We start from the raw sequence: 17,232 nt of genomic DNA on the forward strand, positions 1-17,232 counted from the left end.
TATATATTTTTAAACCATATATTTTCTGATGAAATAAACATTGAACATCTTCTGTATATAACTAAAGAACATCAAAATGGAGCTAATATGAATACCTTGAATAAAGGTCAAACTCTAACTGTCTAACGACTCTATCAATAATACCTCACAAATAAAGAGATTACAAATATCCATGGCTTCTCACGAAAAAAATACACTCCTTTAAACATTTTTGATGCAAAATCTTTAAAAAATGTAATGAGATTAATATTATCCATCACATTCTTCTCAACTTAGCACACAGCCAAGCCTTGTCATAGGGCCTAAACATAGTATGTTCTCGTGGTAATTTGGCCTTTCACCGAGCAGATGAGATAGTTAAGAGACATACTCCTTAGTTACTTCTTACTTGAATACAAACTCACTCAAGAATAGTACCTGAAAACTGAAGGTTGTGAGGTCATGTTTCCACGGAGGCAGCAATGACGTGATCAGTTGGACACGGTTGCTCCGTCACCACAAACAATCGCCACGCATTTGCTCGCAGTATATACGTATGTAGTTTCTAAAGGTAAACGCACGTATACGGCATACCAGTTCGTACTTACTTACCTGATCTTGGGCCCCTACTTACGTTGGGCCCTAGGCCGTCGCACTCCTCGCCGTAGCTCTAAGCCGGGCCTGCGTCCAAAGAATCTAATCTTTGAGTTACAGAGGTGGTGTTTGAATCCCCTGAATATGAAGATAAAGATAAAGATGAAAATGAAGTGTTTCACACAAAACGAGTTGGTAATAACGTGTGATTAATTGAGTTTTAATTATTGCGAACTTGAAAAATGGATTATTCTGATAGAAAATTTTAGAACAATTTTCATATAGAAAATTTTCACAGAAAACGTGCCGTTTAATAGTTTGAAAAGCGTGACATGAATATCCAAGACTTAATCCACTTTTTTTTAAGGGGTAACATGTAGTAGATCTGAGACTGCAGAATCGCAGAACTTTGGGCAGAATCAGCATGTCCATCCGTACGGGGCGTCGCATGGTCGCGAATTTGCAATAGCAGGACAAAAGCCATTGGATGGCTAATGAAGGAATGTTTAACGTTGTACTTGCCTGTCAAGGGCGTACTTCGATGGAGTAGCCGTAATGCCATTGTTGTCAGCTCCTTCGAAACTGAACCCATTCGGCTCCAGTGAGATCCGGCGACTTGGGCCTTGTTTAGTTCTAAACTTTTTTTTCAAACTTTTAATTTTTCCATTACATCGAAACTTTTTTACACACATAAATTTCTAATTTTTTCATCACATCGTTCCAATTTCAACCAAACTTTCAATTTTTGCGTGATCTAAACGGTGTGCAGCTTCTGCTTCAAGGTGGTGGTGGTGGTGGTGGTGGTGGGGGTTGTGACTTGGTTAGCGACCGCCCATAATAACGGAACTGACTCCGAGCACCCGCGACCAAGCAGCAGCACAGCTCGTAGGGGAGCGTTGACCACTCCCCTGCTCATCCCTATGCCTAAAACGCCGTTGTTACTACTTATGGGTGTTTACGGTGCGCCGATTTGTCATTCAGCCCGAGCATGAAACGTTGAAAAATACGGTGCCATGTTTGCCTCTGATGCTACTCACCTAAAGCCCGCACATTAAAAGAGAGACACTTGTTCCCGGTCAGCTAGCATTGCCAAAAAAAAGCAAGAAGATATATGTCGCGCCTTCGGAAAGGGGTAGGAAGCTTCAGCTCCTCTCCTCCAATATTTCCGCCACCATTGAGCAGTAGAGAACGATGATGCCACTGTCGAGGAAGCTGCCGTCGGCCGAGCTCCCGATCTGTGTCACCTGAGGAGGGGACTGACGGCGGCATTGACTGGAGACTCAGGAAGGCCGTCGCCACCGCGTGGGCTCGGGATAGCCGAGGGAGAAGTCCGGAGAGGAAGGGGAGAGGCGCTCGCTGTCATCACCCTCGCTGCCAACAGATCCGCTAGGGAGAGGAAGGGGAGAGGGCCCGGTGCCGCCGCGTCTTCTCCCAAGCGGCGCCGGTGGGAGGAGAGGGGGGGCGGGGGAGTCGTCGCCATGGGAGAGGACGGAGAGGAGGAGGGGGCGGGAGGCACCGTCGTGGGAAGCCAAGTGAGGGAGAGGACAAGAGAGAGAAATGGGGAACAAGCGGCGGAGGTTGGGGAGGTGGGTGTGGGAGATGTTGCTCCAGGAAGGAGATGACGATGATAGTAATTTTCGTGGTGGGGCCAACCTAAAACAATGGTGGTGGGCCCACCTAAAGCTACACGAACTATGGATATCGGAGCATCATTTTTTTTCCTACGTTGATACTTGGGTTTCTTGATGAGGCTGGGACACACTGCTATAGTGCCCAAGGTGTGGAGTCCTGAACCCATCTCTATCATGATATCATCCTGGCCCTAATGCCCACCTCTACCGTCAGACAGATCTCCTCGGTTCCATGGCAATGATATCCTCTTATCCCCTAGGTCCCTCAATGCCACCCCCTAGGAGGTGTTGAGAAAATTAAGGGGAGAGAGACTGGAGGGAGGGAGAGGAAAAAAGGTTCTACTATTTTTCTTTATTTTTGTTCGAGAGACTTATACGAGGGTTTCATCTAACTTTTTTTATTGAAAACTAAAAAACTGGATCAATATAATATTGTCGAGTGATTTTATTTGCACCGTTTTAAAAATTTAGAGGATAACATATATATGGTTTTACAGTTGAGAGATGTGAATTAAATTCGACCATAGTTGAAGGATTTGAAATACACTTTTTCCTTAAGTTCACGAGGAGTGTCAACGATGACCTGGCTCGGCCCAGCTCGATCCATTCAGCAGCAATTCTAGGCCCACTCTCTTATTCTCTATGCTGACTGCAGTGCTCTATCCTTTTCGCTAGTCAGGCCTCGTTCGGATGGGCCACACTCCCAGACCATTTATGTATGAGAGAATTCCTTATATGCCACTCTAAATTAACCGGTTTTCTTATATGCCACTTTAAATTGACTTCTCCCTTTTATGCCATCGGTTCAAGTTTCTCCTCCCTTTTATGCTATTGCCGTCAGTCCACCGTCAGTTGACCGTTAACTTCATTGTAAAAAGACGCAATTGCCCTTAAGAATTAGTATACAACCAATAATAGGTATTTTAGTACTAATATAACTACTGGATACAACATATGAAAATTGATTTTTTTCTGCATCACATGCAATTTTAGCCATTACCATCACAAATAAATTTTCAATGTAAGCATGAATCATGCAGTTTTCCAACAATATTTTTAATATAAAGAGCATTTTTCACTAGTTCTGACAAAATTTTGTTCACTCAAAAAAGATTTAAAATAAATTAGTTATGATTTTTTGAAGTTTACACATTTTTTAGTTGAGAGGGCATATTGGTCATTTACGAAAAAAAACTATCCTTTACTAACAGTCAACTAACACTATAGTGGTGGGAGTTGCATAAAAGGTTGGAAAAACTTGAACTAGAGAGAAGCCAATTTTAAGTGTCATATAAGGGAACTGGTCAAATTCTAGTGGTATATAAGTAATTCTCTCTTTATGTATATGGGCCAAAATTTAAGTTCAATCTCCTGGCCTATACATGTGGAAGGACCAGTCTGAGGCCCAAACAAGCCATCAGGGCAACGAGGCAGAGCACACTGCACACCAACCCCGTTTATGTCAACCTTTAAGAACTTAAAGGTATGTTTGGATTAAAACCAATTCTTGCCCTACCAATTATTTGGTAGTAGTGTTGTAGTACTTGTTAGCTATTTAGATTGAGGTTAAATCTTACTAATTCAATAGAGTTAGAAACAACATAGCCCTACCAAAATTTTTGGTAGTGCCAAAACTAGCCCAAGATTTGGCAATACCAAAATTTTGGTACGGCTTCAAACCAAAATAGCTCTATAAGTGTTGCTGCCACGTGTTTGACACATCGCATACATCTGATCTGATTGGGTGAGGATCCTCTAACATAATATCACTATCATTACAATGACTGTTATGTACTTCCTTCGTTCCATAATATAAGAGATTTTAAAGAAATACTCCCTCCGTTTTAAAATATTTGACATCGTTGACTTTTTAGCACATGTTTGACCGTTCGTCTTATTCAAAAAATTTGTGAAATATGTAAAATTATATGTGTACATGAAAGTATATTTAACAATAAATCAAATGATATGAAAAGAATAAATAATTACTTAAAATTTTTTGAATAAGACGAATGGTTAAACATGTACTAAAAAGTCAACGGTGTCAAACATTTTGAAACGGAAGGAGTATGACACATTCTAATACATGAATCTGTATAGAGAGCCCGTCTAGATTCATAGTGCTAGGATATGTCACATCTCTTATATTATAGAACGGAGGGAATAAGTCTTACTCTCCTATTGTTTCACATATCAGTGTCTCTAATGATATTGTTATTATGGTAAAGGACCCGATATGATCAACGACGTTCGCTCGTTCTTCACCGTCGCAGTTTTTGTCAGCCATCCATTTTTTTCGCCGGGGACGGCGGAACGACGCCGACAAGTCATCAGTCATCTAGTTGCAGCGTCCAAACGACGTACGCCGCCCGGCCTGAACTGAAACTCCGGCCGTTTTAGGCAAGGGTTAGTTGACCTGGGATGAACTGCCTCCATCATCCATGCATATCCGTGATTCCGTAGCGGAGTTGGCCGGATGAATTGCGTGTATATTCAGACGATTCACGCACAGGATGATGGAGTGTTTCGCCCAACGCTCTCGTAGGTCAGGTCGTTTGGGAGCTTTCCGATTTGCGTAACGACAGTGAAACTGTTGTTGACGGGTGCATAGTTATTAACTGGTTCACTTGACAATTTCGAGCCGCTGGGTGAAAGGTTAATCTCTGAACTACTTCGAGCTGACATGATATCTCTCAACGGGATTGCTTAAGTGACGGATATATGTTTGACTTGGTATATGTGGTGCTAATGTGCACTAGGTAGAGATGTAGCAAAGTGACAGTGTGACACGACACCAGTAGAAGGTGATCGGTGTGTGTTCCTATTTTAATTAATATATTTCGATGTGATCTTTTAATTTCACTTCGTTTTTTCAAATTTCCTCTTTCTGTTCCACTGAATCGAGTAGAAAGAATTATTTTCTCTCTGCTCCAATAAATGTTCGATGATAAGATGAACTGTATTCCGTGACTATGATAAGAATGTGTTTTCCAGGTAATAAGAATCATATCTCAATTTTCTATTTAGTGAGAAACTTAATTACTACAACAATAGCTAAGCATTAGATTGATACTAGTTTTCCTAATGTATAGTTGGAGGGCCACTAGTTGTCATGAAGATTAATCAAAGAGCAGTGGTAGTGTAGAGACCCATTCCAATATATTAAAAAATTATACAGTCTTGGTACATTACTCCCTTCGTCTTAGAATATAAGCATTTTTAGTATAGTGATAGATCAAACATTTTCAACTCTAACTATTAATAGAAAAAAATATCACTCATATAAAATTGATGTTACTAGATGTATCATTAAACAAATTATTATAATATATAACCTTTTTATTTAAAACATCCTACTTTTATAGATATTGTTAGTTAAAGTAACATCTCGGAAATCTTGTTAGAGTCTAAAAATACTTATATTTTGGGATGGAGGGAATATGTGTGATTAGTATTTTTTATGAATAAGATCCTATTTTATAATAGTCAGTCTCCCAAATTGTTAGTGCGCGGCCCTGCAAACGGTCACACCAAAGTACCAAACAACCAGTGGGCTACTACAGTATAGTAGTATACACATTGCCCTATAAATACACACGCTATTGCAACTTTGCAAGTGCAAGTTCACAGCGCAGTGCCGCCATGGAGAGCATCAACGTAGCACCAGGAACAACCGCTACGCCTCGCATGGCGCCGCCGCCGCCGCCGCCGTGCATCACCAACCTCCAGAGTACCCTTCGCTACAACAACCTGCTCTTGCACCGCAAGACGAAGGGGTGGAAGCCGCGGAACGTGTCCTGCAGGGTCGACCGCCGCGACGTGCTCCTCGGCATCAGCGGCGCGGCCGCCATGGTGGCCACGCAGGGCGGCGGCGGCGCGCTCGCGGCGCCCATCCAGGCCCCGGACCTCGGCGACTGCCACCAGCCCGTGGACGTCCCCGCCACGGCGCCGGCGATCAACTGCTGCCCGACGTACAGCGCCGGCACCGTCGCCGTCGACTTCGCGCCGCCGCCGGCGTCCTCGCCGCTCCGCGTGCGGCCGGCGGCTCACCTGGCGGACAGGGCGTACCTGGCCAAGTACGAGAGGGCCGTGTCGCTCATGAAGAAGCTCCCCGCCGACGACCCCCGCAGCTTCGAGCAGCAGTGGCGCGTCCACTGCGCCTACTGCGACGGCGCGTACGACCAGGTCGGCTTCCCCGGCTTGGAGATCCAGATACACAGCTGCTGGCTCTTCTTCCCATGGCACAGGTACGTGACATTGTGACAACATGGCTGCATCACGTTCACGTCTCGCGTTGTTCGTGTACAGTTGCATGCATGATATATATGGGGAGTGGATTTTTTACGACTTCCTCTTATTTTGTACATGTCATTCAAAAAGTTATCAAAAAATTTAAAAAATTTGTCAAGATAGATCAATATACGGTATATCTTTTTCGCAAACATACGAGTTAAAATTCGACTTATACAATTCGAAACAAAAACAACAAATTTGACCGTGATTTACGCAGTTAAATTTGTTATTTTTGTTTCTACTTGTATAAGTTGAATTTGAATTTGTATGTTTGTGAAATAACATATTATATATTGATGTAATATTGATCTATACTGCTATATTTTTTTAATTTTTTTGATGACTTTTTACTTGACATGTAAAAATGAGAGGATTATTTGAGTGGCTCATGAGATTCTGTGAACGCTGGACGCATGCGTGTGAACGTACGTGCAGGATGTACCTGTACTTCCATGAGAGGATACTGGGCAAGCTGATCGGCGACGAGACGTTCGCGCTGCCGTTCTGGAACTGGGACGCGCCGGACGGCATGTCGTTCCCCGCGATGTACGCCAACAGGTGGTCGCCGCTGTACGACCCGCGGCGCAACCAGGCTCACCTGCCACCGTTCCCGCTCGACCTCGACTACAGTGGAACCGACACGAACATCCCGAAAGACCAGCTGATCGATCAGAACCTCAACATCATGTACCGCCAGGCCAGTAATCACATACAAATTTTGATATAAATAATAATAGATGACAAAAACTCCAAATTAATCGACTTATGAGTTAAGATTGGACGAACAAAATTTTATGATGTTTCAGATGATTTCGGGAGCTAGGAAGGCGGAGCTGTTCATGGGGCAGCCGTACCGCGCCGGCGACCAGCCGGAGCCGGGGGCGGGCACCGTCGAGAGCGTGCCGCACAACCCCGTCCACAGATGGACCGGCGACCCGAGGCAGCCGAACGGCGAGGACATGGGCATCTTCTACTCGGCGGCGCGCGACCCGGTGTTCTTCGCGCACCACGGCAACGTCGACCGCATGTGGCACATCCGCCGCGGCCTCCTCTTCCCCGGCGACACCGACTTCACCGACCCCGACTGGCTCGACGCCAGCTTCTTCTTCTACGACGAGGAGGCCCGCCTCGTCCGCGTCCGCGTCCGCGACACCCTCGACCCGTCGGCGCTGCGCTTCACGTACCAGGACGTGGGTCTCCCGTGGCTGAACGCCAAGCCGTCCACGGGAGCAGCCAGCACGCCGGCGCCCGCGGCCGGCGCGTTCCCGGCGACCCTGGACAAGACCGTGCGGGTGGCCGTGACGAGGCCCAGGGCGTCGAGGAGCCGCGAGGAGAAGGAGGAGGAGGAGGAGGTCGAGATCCCCGACCACTCCACGTACGTCAAGTTCGACGTGTTCGTGAACGCGCCCGAGAGCGGGGACGGCGCGGCGACGTGCGCGGCGACGTGCGCCGGCAGCGTCGCGCTGGCGCCGCACGGGATCCACCGCGAGGGGCAGCTGTCGCCGAGGAAGACGGAGGCGAGGTTCGGCATATGCGACTTGCTGGACGACATCGGCGCCGACGGCGACAAGACGATCGTCGTGTCGATCGTGCCGAGGTGTGGCTGCGATTCGGTCACCGTCGCCGGCGTCAGCATCGGCTACGCTAAGTGAAGCACAACGTGAACCGTGGACGTATATTTATCATCTATACATGTGAACCCAGATGGAGAGACGGATTTGTGTTTGATATGTGTGTGACTAATGATTGTATACAAAATAATGCCAGTAATATAATGAGCATGGATGATATTGGCTTAAAAACTTTGAAACTTTTAGAGTATTCAATTGATGGTTTGGTTCACGCTGCCAATTTGAAATCAATTTTGAGATGTCAGCACGAGAAATTAAAAAGCTACACAGGCCGTCACATGCCATTCTGCTCGCACTTCATTCCTTCTCCGAGTGAGCAGAAAATAAACCAGAGAGAACATCCGCCCTACAAATCTAATCTGCCTTACATATGTACATCCGAAACACTGCAGAATCGTAAAATGGAACATATTTGCATGGTACATGTTTGCAAAACTGGCTTTAAGCACGATGAGCTTCCTGCATGTCACATACGCACGGGCGCCGTACGATGGCGAACTCACAACCGCAGGATAACGGAAAGATTAATTGATCTCTTACTGACGCTGGAGATCAATGTAGAAGCCGGGATTGGATTCTCCTCATTTTCTTTCTGTCTAAAGAATGGTACCCAGAGAAAGGGTATGTACTGGGATGCCGGCATGTCCCAGAAACCTGGGGAAACCTACTTCCCAAAATCCATGTGTTCTTGGGGCTAGAAAGGTCTCAGTTCTTGCGAGCGGAATGGTACAATTCCATATAGTCCAGAGCAGGTCGGTTCCATGTCCAATCTTGCTCCATCACCCTCTTGCAGAGGGAGTGGAACCAATCGCGAGCATCATACCATGTGGTGATCGCTCTGAAATTGGATAGCAAAAGAATGAATTATTAACGTCGTAGCATTAAAATTTGTGTTAACTCCTATGGGTTATACTTACCTGTCAAGGGCGTAATCCACACCGTTGCTGTCAGCTCCTTCGAAACTGAACCCGTTTGGCTCAAGACCTTGTTCTCGAGCTCGATCCTTATCATCGTCGACGTCAAAAACGGTGTCATAAAGGCCTGCATAATGCTCGGCGTATCTTTTATCGATGCTAGAAATACCAAAAGGCAATGCAATGTCAGGGAGATATCAAGATGACAACGCACCTCCAGTTTTCCGAACTATTGGGATAGATCCATAACGCATAGCAGTAAGCTGGGTTAAACCACAAGGTTCAAACATGGAAGGAACAAGGATGAAGTCGGCACCAGCATAAATCTACAATACAGTAGAACCATAGATTTAGTACACAACTATAAATCAGTTTTCCAGTTCTAACATAAGTTGCTATTGGTAGAGTGTGAAACTTACCAAATGAGATAGTGGCTCATCATAGGTTAAACAAAGCTTTACACGACCATGGTATTCGCCATGCAGTTTACTAGCTAAGTTGGTAAAGTCACCTTGTATGCGATGATCTGGAGCTGAGCCTAGTAAAACCACCTATTTAAGAAAGCCAATGTGTTTCAGTATTGAAAAATAGAATAACAGATAGATGGCAAGAAACATATGCATCAAACAGTGTGGCATCTATGAGCAAGATATAGACCTGCCCATTGCGTTCAAGAGTTCGATAAATTGCATGTTTGATAAGGTGAATTCCCTTCTGGACTGTCAGACGACTGATAATTCCAACAACAGGGGTATCAGTTTGCTGTAGTCCAAGCCTCTGTTGCAATGCCTTTTTGGCAGCACTCTTGCCCTCAACAACATTCTCAGAGGTATAGTGGACCTTAAAGAAACACCCCAAAAAAATGTTAAGTGAGCAAATACCCGTACAACTACTAAATCAAAGAATTGGATATTTGATCAACAGCGAATATAAGCATATGTATGCTACTAATCAAATTAGCTGCAGATAATCAACTTCTTAACTAGACATGCACTCTTTATACACTTTACAGATCCAAGAAGATAGTAAATGCACAGTTATGGAATATGAATGAATATACTGAATGGTGATTAATATACCGGGATAAAATTGTCACTGTATGGATCCCAAATATCTGGATCAATTCCGTTACGAATACCGTGGAATTTGGAAAAGTGAGGGGCAATAGCACCATGTCCTGACACTTCCCTTGAATACGTATATGAAACCTGCAAGTTATGGCCAAAACAGTTAAAAACAGACAATGAGAAGCACACATTAGTGATACGTTCACATAGAAAATGGTATCTTGAAGAATTTGAAAAAGAAACACGATAGTAAAAACAGAACACGGCCAGGTCACTCACAGTTGTAGCCTTATCACAACGTGCCATTGCTTTGCCGATGTGATGTGCACCAAATTCAAGGTTGTGGATGGTAAATACAACCCGCCCATTTGACAGTCCATTTTGAGCATATTGTTCCTTGAATAGCCAAGCAACTGGAGCACTTGACCAATCATGACAATGTATAATATCCTGTCAGAATGACAGCACTTGTGTATGAGAAGGGTGGAAGCAAAAAAAAAAAAAAAAGGTAACAGTACAAAATCTGTGAACAGTGATGGTTCAAACGTTCAGCGATATAGCAAAAACTAGCTGCTGCTTGGAATCAATTTGTGATGAACAGAACTGGAAAATTGACTCATTAGTTCTTTTAAGATGAGTTCACATATAAATTGTGATTAGTTCATGGCCAAGTACGAGAACGGAGAAAATGGCATGGTACAAAAAACTTAAATCTTTTCCTACACTATAATCAAAGGGGCAGATCTCTTGCACCCATTTTCGAAATAAAAGCTTAAATCTTATGGAACAAATCTTGCACTTACAGGAGAAGATCCATTTTGGCGGAGAAACTCTAGAGCAGAATGGCAGAAGAAGCCAAATCTACTCTCGTCATTTCTTCCATAGACACATCCAACCCAAAACATCCTGCAAATAAAAATGTCAGAACAAACCTTATTTTATGCTAAAAGACAAGGTAATAGATTACTTATCATAAATAAGGGTGCATTGACAGAAGGAAAAAGAATTATGTACACCCTCCGTTTTTTAATATATGATGCCGTTGACTTTTAGACATATGTTTAACCATTCATTTTATTTGAAAAAATATATGCGACTATCATTTATTTTGTTGTGACTTGTTTTGTCATTAAAGGTACTTTAACCATGACTTCTATTTGCAAAAAAGAAAAATCAAATAAAACAAATGGTCAAACATATGACCAAAAGTCAACAATATCATATATTAAAAAACGATGGAGTGATCAAGAATGGTCTACACGTGTGTAATAAGGTAAGGTGCTGTATACCCATTCTGTGGTTCCAAGAAGTAAACAGGGACGTCTTCAACTTTTCCAAACCATACTTTTATCTCTGTATTACCCCAAGTAAAACTTTGACGGTAATGTAAATCTTTCACCTGAACCAAAAGACAAGTAAATTAATGAGAAAAAAGCCCCCACAAACAGCGATGTTCACACTCTCACCAGCGAAGGAAGCAAATGATCGTAAAAATAAAAGCATGGACTATAGTTGATTTCACGAGAAATGCTTCAGTGCTCTTTCAAAAGTGAAAAGTGAAAACCACAGAATTTAAAGTGTTTAGAGGGACTAGTTGCAACCATTGAACCACCTATTGCTCCAGCACTTACAGTTGATTTGATATTTGCACTTTGTTTTTGCCAGTATCTTTAAGATTCCACAAAACCCCAGAGCTACATATATTAGATAAAACAAGAAAGAAACCATCTGCACTGTGCATATACATAGCATTTCCATAGAATTCCATTGAAACACTGAAAAGAATGCAACCGAAAAGGAAGACGCCAGGATGCCTTACATTGCTTAGGTTTAAACAGTCATACTTGGGAAGAATAACCTCAACATTGTGGCCTAAATCTTGAACGGCTCGTGAAAGACTTGTAACAACATCACCAAGACCCCCAACCTGTGACAGATCATTTTTTAGTACCTCAGCACTTTCTGTGGTCCAAAAGAATTGGTAAAAGGTGTCTTTACCTTTGCAATAGGAGCCATTTCTACTGCAATGTGCACAATATGCATAGGAGGTTCTTTTGCAACGGAATCAGTCACAGGACTATGATAGTCCATGCCATTCCTGTTGTCATATATTCCACCTTCTTCCGACTCAGAGAAAACAAAGTCCATCATATATGCATCCAAAGGAACCCTAACTAGAAAAAAGAACAGATCACGTCAAGCAAAGGAAATAAAGTCAAACAACATCATCATACAAAAATGTGTGTGTGCATCTGAGAGAGAGAGAGAGAAAGAGAGACAGAGAGACAGAGAGAGAACCATGACAAAGAAGCCAAATTTCTTTTCCTACAGCTCCTACCACCTCTTATTAGTAGTACAATATTACTTTTTATATATTATCATTATTATCTTCATTTTCTTGTGTGGCTCCACTTGGGTTTCATGTCGATCCTACATTCCTACCCAAGGTTGCTTTGGGACTAAAAGTCATTGGGAATATCATTAATATTGACATATTATTCAAAAAATTTCAAAAGCATGCGGTGAAAACAAGTGGGATTAGATTTTTACACAAATTTAGTATGTTTGAAAAAAGGTAACTCCTGCTTTATCAGGTTTGCATGCTTATTAGATTCTTTCTGGTAACCATAGTAAGAGAGGAAGAGTAGTTTGAACTAGTCTCGAAGAAGTCTAATGACCTTTTAATTGAGGTATTAGTATGAAAAATGCAATCAGAAAAAAGACCCCCAACAAGGACACACACCTGTTGCTCTTAAGTGTGAACCATTCTCCGCATTCACCATCTTCTGTGGCGGCAAAGGACCACTTGGATGAGTCCAACGATTAAAGGAACATCTGAACCAAACCTCTGGCTTTCCGTTCAGCACCGTGTTAGACGGATTGTATAGAACATCCACGGTGGTTCCTGCACGTACTTCGAGAGGCTCAGTGTACACAATGTGTTTCTGCGAGAGAAGAAAGTCTCTCATAGTCTTTTCCTTCATCTCAGCTTTCATTTTTGCAGTTATCTCAGACTGAAACAAACAAAAGGCAAAAGTCAAATGATGCCCTCCTGGATGTGTTATTGAACTTGAACCAGGGCCATAAATTACCATTTATCAACAAAGAGTAGCAAGTAACCAAGTATATACAGTAATATAGGTTTAATGCTCCTAATTAATATGCAAACATTCTCTTGAACTGACCTTTCTTCGATCAGCATCCTCCCTTTCTTTCCTTTCTTTCTGAAGCCTTTTAAATATCATGTGCTCTTCTTCCACCCAAAACAGGTCCTCAGATATGTTATTTGGAACAACAGCATGGAAATCCTGGCGTCCATTGTTATCATAATTCCTTGCATTCCCAGGTGGCCCATCAGCAAAAACCCAGTCTAACACCAATGCCCCTTCAGGTAGAGTAACTATACATGGAGTAAAGTAAGGAGTAAGCTACCTGAGTAATAGACTAAAAAAGCAAGAAAACACCAAAGATCCAAGGCATGTAATTCACTCATGAGAGATACACATTTATTCTAGGAAACAAACATCAGTAGGTGTCTTCAAGTCATATACGATTTCCAAGTCAACGAACTTCTTAATATTGAATTCGATAACATTTTAACTCTTTGCATTTCTAAATTAAGAAAGCTATACCATGATTAAATGTACATACTATCATGTTACGAATCATCTCTCAAGAGATGAAAAGTGTGAAATAGCATACCATCTGCATACCACCAATCACCATCCTTTTCATATGATTTGATTAATTTTTCAGCAATAGAGAGCCCATCACTCCAATTATTGTAACCGCCATGCATCCAAATCTCAGTGTTATGCATTAGCGGTCTTGAGCTTCTGTTGTAGAACAATTTGACCCTATCCCCTGCTTTGTATGTGTGAGGCTCTATATACCATAGATTATCAGCATATCTGCTGGCTGAATTTAATAAATTTTGCAACTTATTCTTGTTCATCTCGACTTCAGCCTTTGCTTGTGCCCTGTCAGCCTCCATTGCAGCCCTTTCTTCCTCCTTACGACGCTCCTCCTCAGCCTGTCTTTTCCTTTCAGCTTCTTCTGCAGCAAGCCTTTCAAGCTCTCTTTGTTTTTCTTCAACCAAGAAGTCCTCAAATGAGTGTTCATTGATTTCGCTTTCTATTTGTAGGACGAAATCATTATGATTGTTATTTTCGTAGATGGTGTCACCATTAAAGAATACAAAATCTAATCTGTAAGCCTGCTTGGGTATATGGAGTTTGCAGCACCACCAATCCCCTGTTAACTCACTTTTATGCATTTTTTGGGTAAATTTTTTCCATCTCCAACCATTGAATGCCCCTTTGATAAGAATATCAGGCTCACTGGCTAAGGCTGACATGCTATGGTTCAAGTAAAGATCAATGACCGAATCCGCCTGTACTACTTCAGGAAAAACAAAACACTTATTCCCAGCCAAATAATTTTTCTCAGCAAGCTCTTCAAGCCGCCTCCTGAGCACTTGTGGATCCACATCATCCTGTACTGGTGCTATATCAGGTTCATACTGTTCATCCTTGATTATCCTAGGGTCATCATCAGCAAACAGAACTTTCTCAGTTTCTCTACTTAATGGTTCCCTCTCAATACTCTTGCCAGTTATCTCTTCTGGTGCTTCTTCGGTGACATCTTGTCCACTAATAATGGTTTTCTCTTCTGTTGGATTTTGTCCACTGACACCACTACTTGGCTGGCTTTGTTCGGGAACAGAGACAATTGATCTATCTTGCTCATGGAAACTAACTACAGATTTTTCTTGTTCATGAAAACCAACAATTGATCTGTCCTGTACATGAGTGCTAGAAACTGATGTAGGTTCAGGTTTCGAACTTATTAGTGCACTTATTTTACCACGGTATTCATCAAGTTTTCTGTCAATTGCATCATCATCCATAGATTCAGAAGACAGTTCTGGAGACTGATTTTGCTCGACCTCTTCTTCAGTCTCAGCTTCAAAAGCATCATCCATTCCCTCCAAGAATACACTGCTCGATACATTTCCAGAGAAGTCCACCTCCGATGATTCTTCTACATTACTAGTTTGCTCTGTTGCTTCACTACTGAGCTTCCCATTGCTTGTGCCAAGATCACCTTCATCTGTGCCGCTTTGTCCAATCTTCTTCATGCTGGATTCAACAGTAGGTCTCGGAGCATATGTTCTAGAGGCAGCACCTTTAGGTTTCGGAGTGGAGGCTCTCCTTGGGTTTCTCTTAGAATAATCTGAACAATGCAATGTCAGGAAAAAAAAAACATGATCAAAGAAGTACCACATAAAGACAGTTGTGCTTTGAACAAAACCATTCCACCAACCTGCACTTGCCACCAAGCATCGGAGAAGCCTTGTCCTTGTAAATCTCCTGCACCTTATGATCGGCTGGGGAAAAAAAAACAGAAAATGGTACATGTGTGTGAGTGCAGATCATTTACCTTTCCTGAACTAATCGTACTTAATACATGCATTTCAGTGAAAATATCCCTGAAGCAGAACCGCACAATCCAAATTCCCACCCAAGCTACAAAAATTTCCGACAATGTTCAATGCGTGGAGCAAATCAGCAAAATTGTCATAAAGTTCACTTCAGTCTTCAGATACACACAAAGCCTGAAATGAACCAACCGACCGGAACAAATTCTACTCCTAGAAAGTAGAAACCAATCAAAGGAACGGAACAAAACGCCTCGACCACGCATGGCCTCATCTTCTAAAGCGGCATGGCCTCTCAGTGGTAGCACCAATTAAATCAGAACCCGGAGAACACGAACAAGGAGGAGGCCAAAACCGACACAGCCGCACCCAAACAGCTCCAGAGACGCACCTGCGCGAAGCCAGTGGCGGCCGTCGCCGGGCGGACGACGAGCACCGGCCGGCTCCGGGAGCAGAGCGGGCTATGCGCCATCTCCATTGCCAGCGCCAAAACCTCCCTCCTCTCCCCCTGATCCCCTCCTCCTCCCTCCCTCTCCCTCTCCCTCCTCAGAGCTGACTCCCTTCCCTTCTTTTTCTTTTCTGGTTTCCAAAAACTCGCATCGAAATGCGCAGCTGTGTGCTGTCCGCAGACACACACACGCGCGCACGCTCGATCGAAGGAGAAAGAAAGGCTCCCGTGCTTTCCCGTGAAATTTTCGCGATCTTTTTCTTTTTTATTTTCTGCGGCGAGAGGGAGGATTTGTGCGGGATTTGTGTGGACGGTGTAGGGTGCCGAGGTGGTGGGGCCCTGAGCGCAGGGAGACAGGAGCAAAAGGCTACAAATCCCAAAGGAGGGGGCCGCGGGGTTGCAAACGGCCAAACCTGGCGCGTCAGTGAGTGGGCCAGGGGGCGTTGCAACGGACGGCTGCTCTTGGTTGGGGGAGATATGGATGGGGACATCGGATGGATGGCGAGAGCCGTGTATGCCTTCGCCGTTCCGGTGGATCGGCATCTCTCCCTGCTGGGTTCTGGAACATTCCATGTTAGATCTCGCCGACTGCCCAGTTTCAAGCAGTCACCTGTTAACGTCTATACTGACTTTAAGATAGCTATAACTTTTTTTTCAGAATCAAAAGTTTGCCCAAGCAATTTAACATTTCGTCTAGAATATAAAAATATGTAGTTGTAGATTTCAGAAGATAAACTAGAAACCAGATTCATAGAAACTAGCTATCAACTAACTACTTCTTAGAATATTAAACTCCTAAACAGACCCTTAGTCAGTGAAATCTATTAATAATATTGCTGCTACACTGATCTAGGCTTCTAGTTGTAGTGTATTAGTACTACAGTGCTTTAACAAAATCAAGAATCAGACACGTGATTTCCACCATAAGAGCAAGAAGTGTCTTAAAGTATCACTAGTGTTGTCTCACAATCCAAGAGCATGAATACATTATGACATGAATAACACAATCGAGAAATTAAACATTCATCTTTTCTACATATATGACAAATGCATTAGTACGTTGTGGTACTACATTGTCAGATTCATTCTGCTTAACTTTTTAGACAAAAGATTAATTTTCATTGGCCCAGCTTTTAGGAGAAAGCCAAAAGAATTCATACAGAAGTTCGTCCTGCTTATTGTTTAGTAACACTGAAGTTATATTTGAAGCAAACAAAAGATAAGGGAAGAAAGAA

At 43.1% G+C, this 17,232-nt stretch overlaps 2 protein-coding genes across 2 annotated transcripts; one reads left to right on the forward strand and one right to left on the reverse strand.

Annotated features, from left to right (window-relative positions):
• The first annotated feature begins 5,798 nt into the window (after positions 1-5,798).
• LOC4337055 (polyphenol oxidase I, chloroplastic) lies at positions 5,799-8,299 on the forward strand. Its single transcript, XM_015780730.2, has 3 exons — positions 5,799-6,451; positions 6,933-7,194; positions 7,304-8,299. The coding sequence occupies exons 1-3, from the start codon at positions 5,847-5,849 to the stop codon at positions 8,147-8,149; spliced, it is 1,713 nt and encodes a 570-aa protein (XP_015636216.1). The 5' UTR covers positions 5,799-5,846; the 3' UTR covers positions 8,150-8,299.
• On the reverse strand, positions 8,288-16,273 carry LOC4337056 (starch synthase 3, chloroplastic/amyloplastic). Its single transcript, XM_015780729.3, has 16 exons — positions 15,941-16,273; positions 15,435-15,498; positions 13,812-15,344; positions 13,295-13,509; positions 12,853-13,123; positions 12,108-12,283; positions 11,929-12,036; positions 11,399-11,508; positions 10,913-11,015; positions 10,389-10,559; positions 10,122-10,250; positions 9,700-9,882; positions 9,462-9,593; positions 9,257-9,368; positions 9,046-9,169; positions 8,288-8,966 (listed from the first exon to the last, which is right to left on the reverse strand). The coding sequence occupies exons 1-16, from the start codon at positions 16,025-16,027 to the stop codon at positions 8,834-8,836; spliced, it is 3,651 nt and encodes a 1,216-aa protein (XP_015636215.1). The 5' UTR covers positions 16,028-16,273; the 3' UTR covers positions 8,288-8,833.
• Between the last annotated feature and the right edge of the window lie 959 nt (positions 16,274-17,232).

This window comes from Oryza sativa, chromosome 4 (assembly GCF_034140825.1).
Source record: "Oryza sativa Japonica Group chromosome 4, ASM3414082v1".
NCBI classification, from domain to species: Eukaryota; Viridiplantae; Streptophyta; class Magnoliopsida; order Poales; family Poaceae; genus Oryza; species Oryza sativa.

Excerpts from the sequence above, each read along its gene's own strand:
- LOC4337055 (XM_015780730.2), top strand. The coding sequence starts at position 5,847 with ATGGAGAGCATCAACGTAGCACCAGGAACAACCGCTACGCCTCGCATG. Across the intron at positions 6,452-6,932 it reads CTCTTCTTCCCATGGCACAG|GATGTACCTGTACTTCCATG; the intron begins GTACGTGACATT and ends ACGTACGTGCAG. Across the intron at positions 7,195-7,303 it reads TCAACATCATGTACCGCCAG|ATGATTTCGGGAGCTAGGAA; the intron begins GCCAGTAATCAC and ends ATGATGTTTCAG.
- LOC4337056 (XM_015780729.3), bottom strand. The coding sequence starts at position 16,027 with ATGGAGATGGCGCATAGCCCGCTCTGCTCCCGGAGCCGGCCGGTGCTC. Across the intron at positions 15,499-15,940 it reads CCGCCACTGGCTTCGCGCAG|CCGATCATAAGGTGCAGGAG; the intron begins GTGCGTCTCTGG and ends TTTTTTCCCCAG. Across the intron at positions 10,560-10,912 it reads GCCAAAATGGATCTTCTCCT|GATATTATACATTGTCATGA; the intron begins GTAAGTGCAAGA and ends TCATTCTGACAG.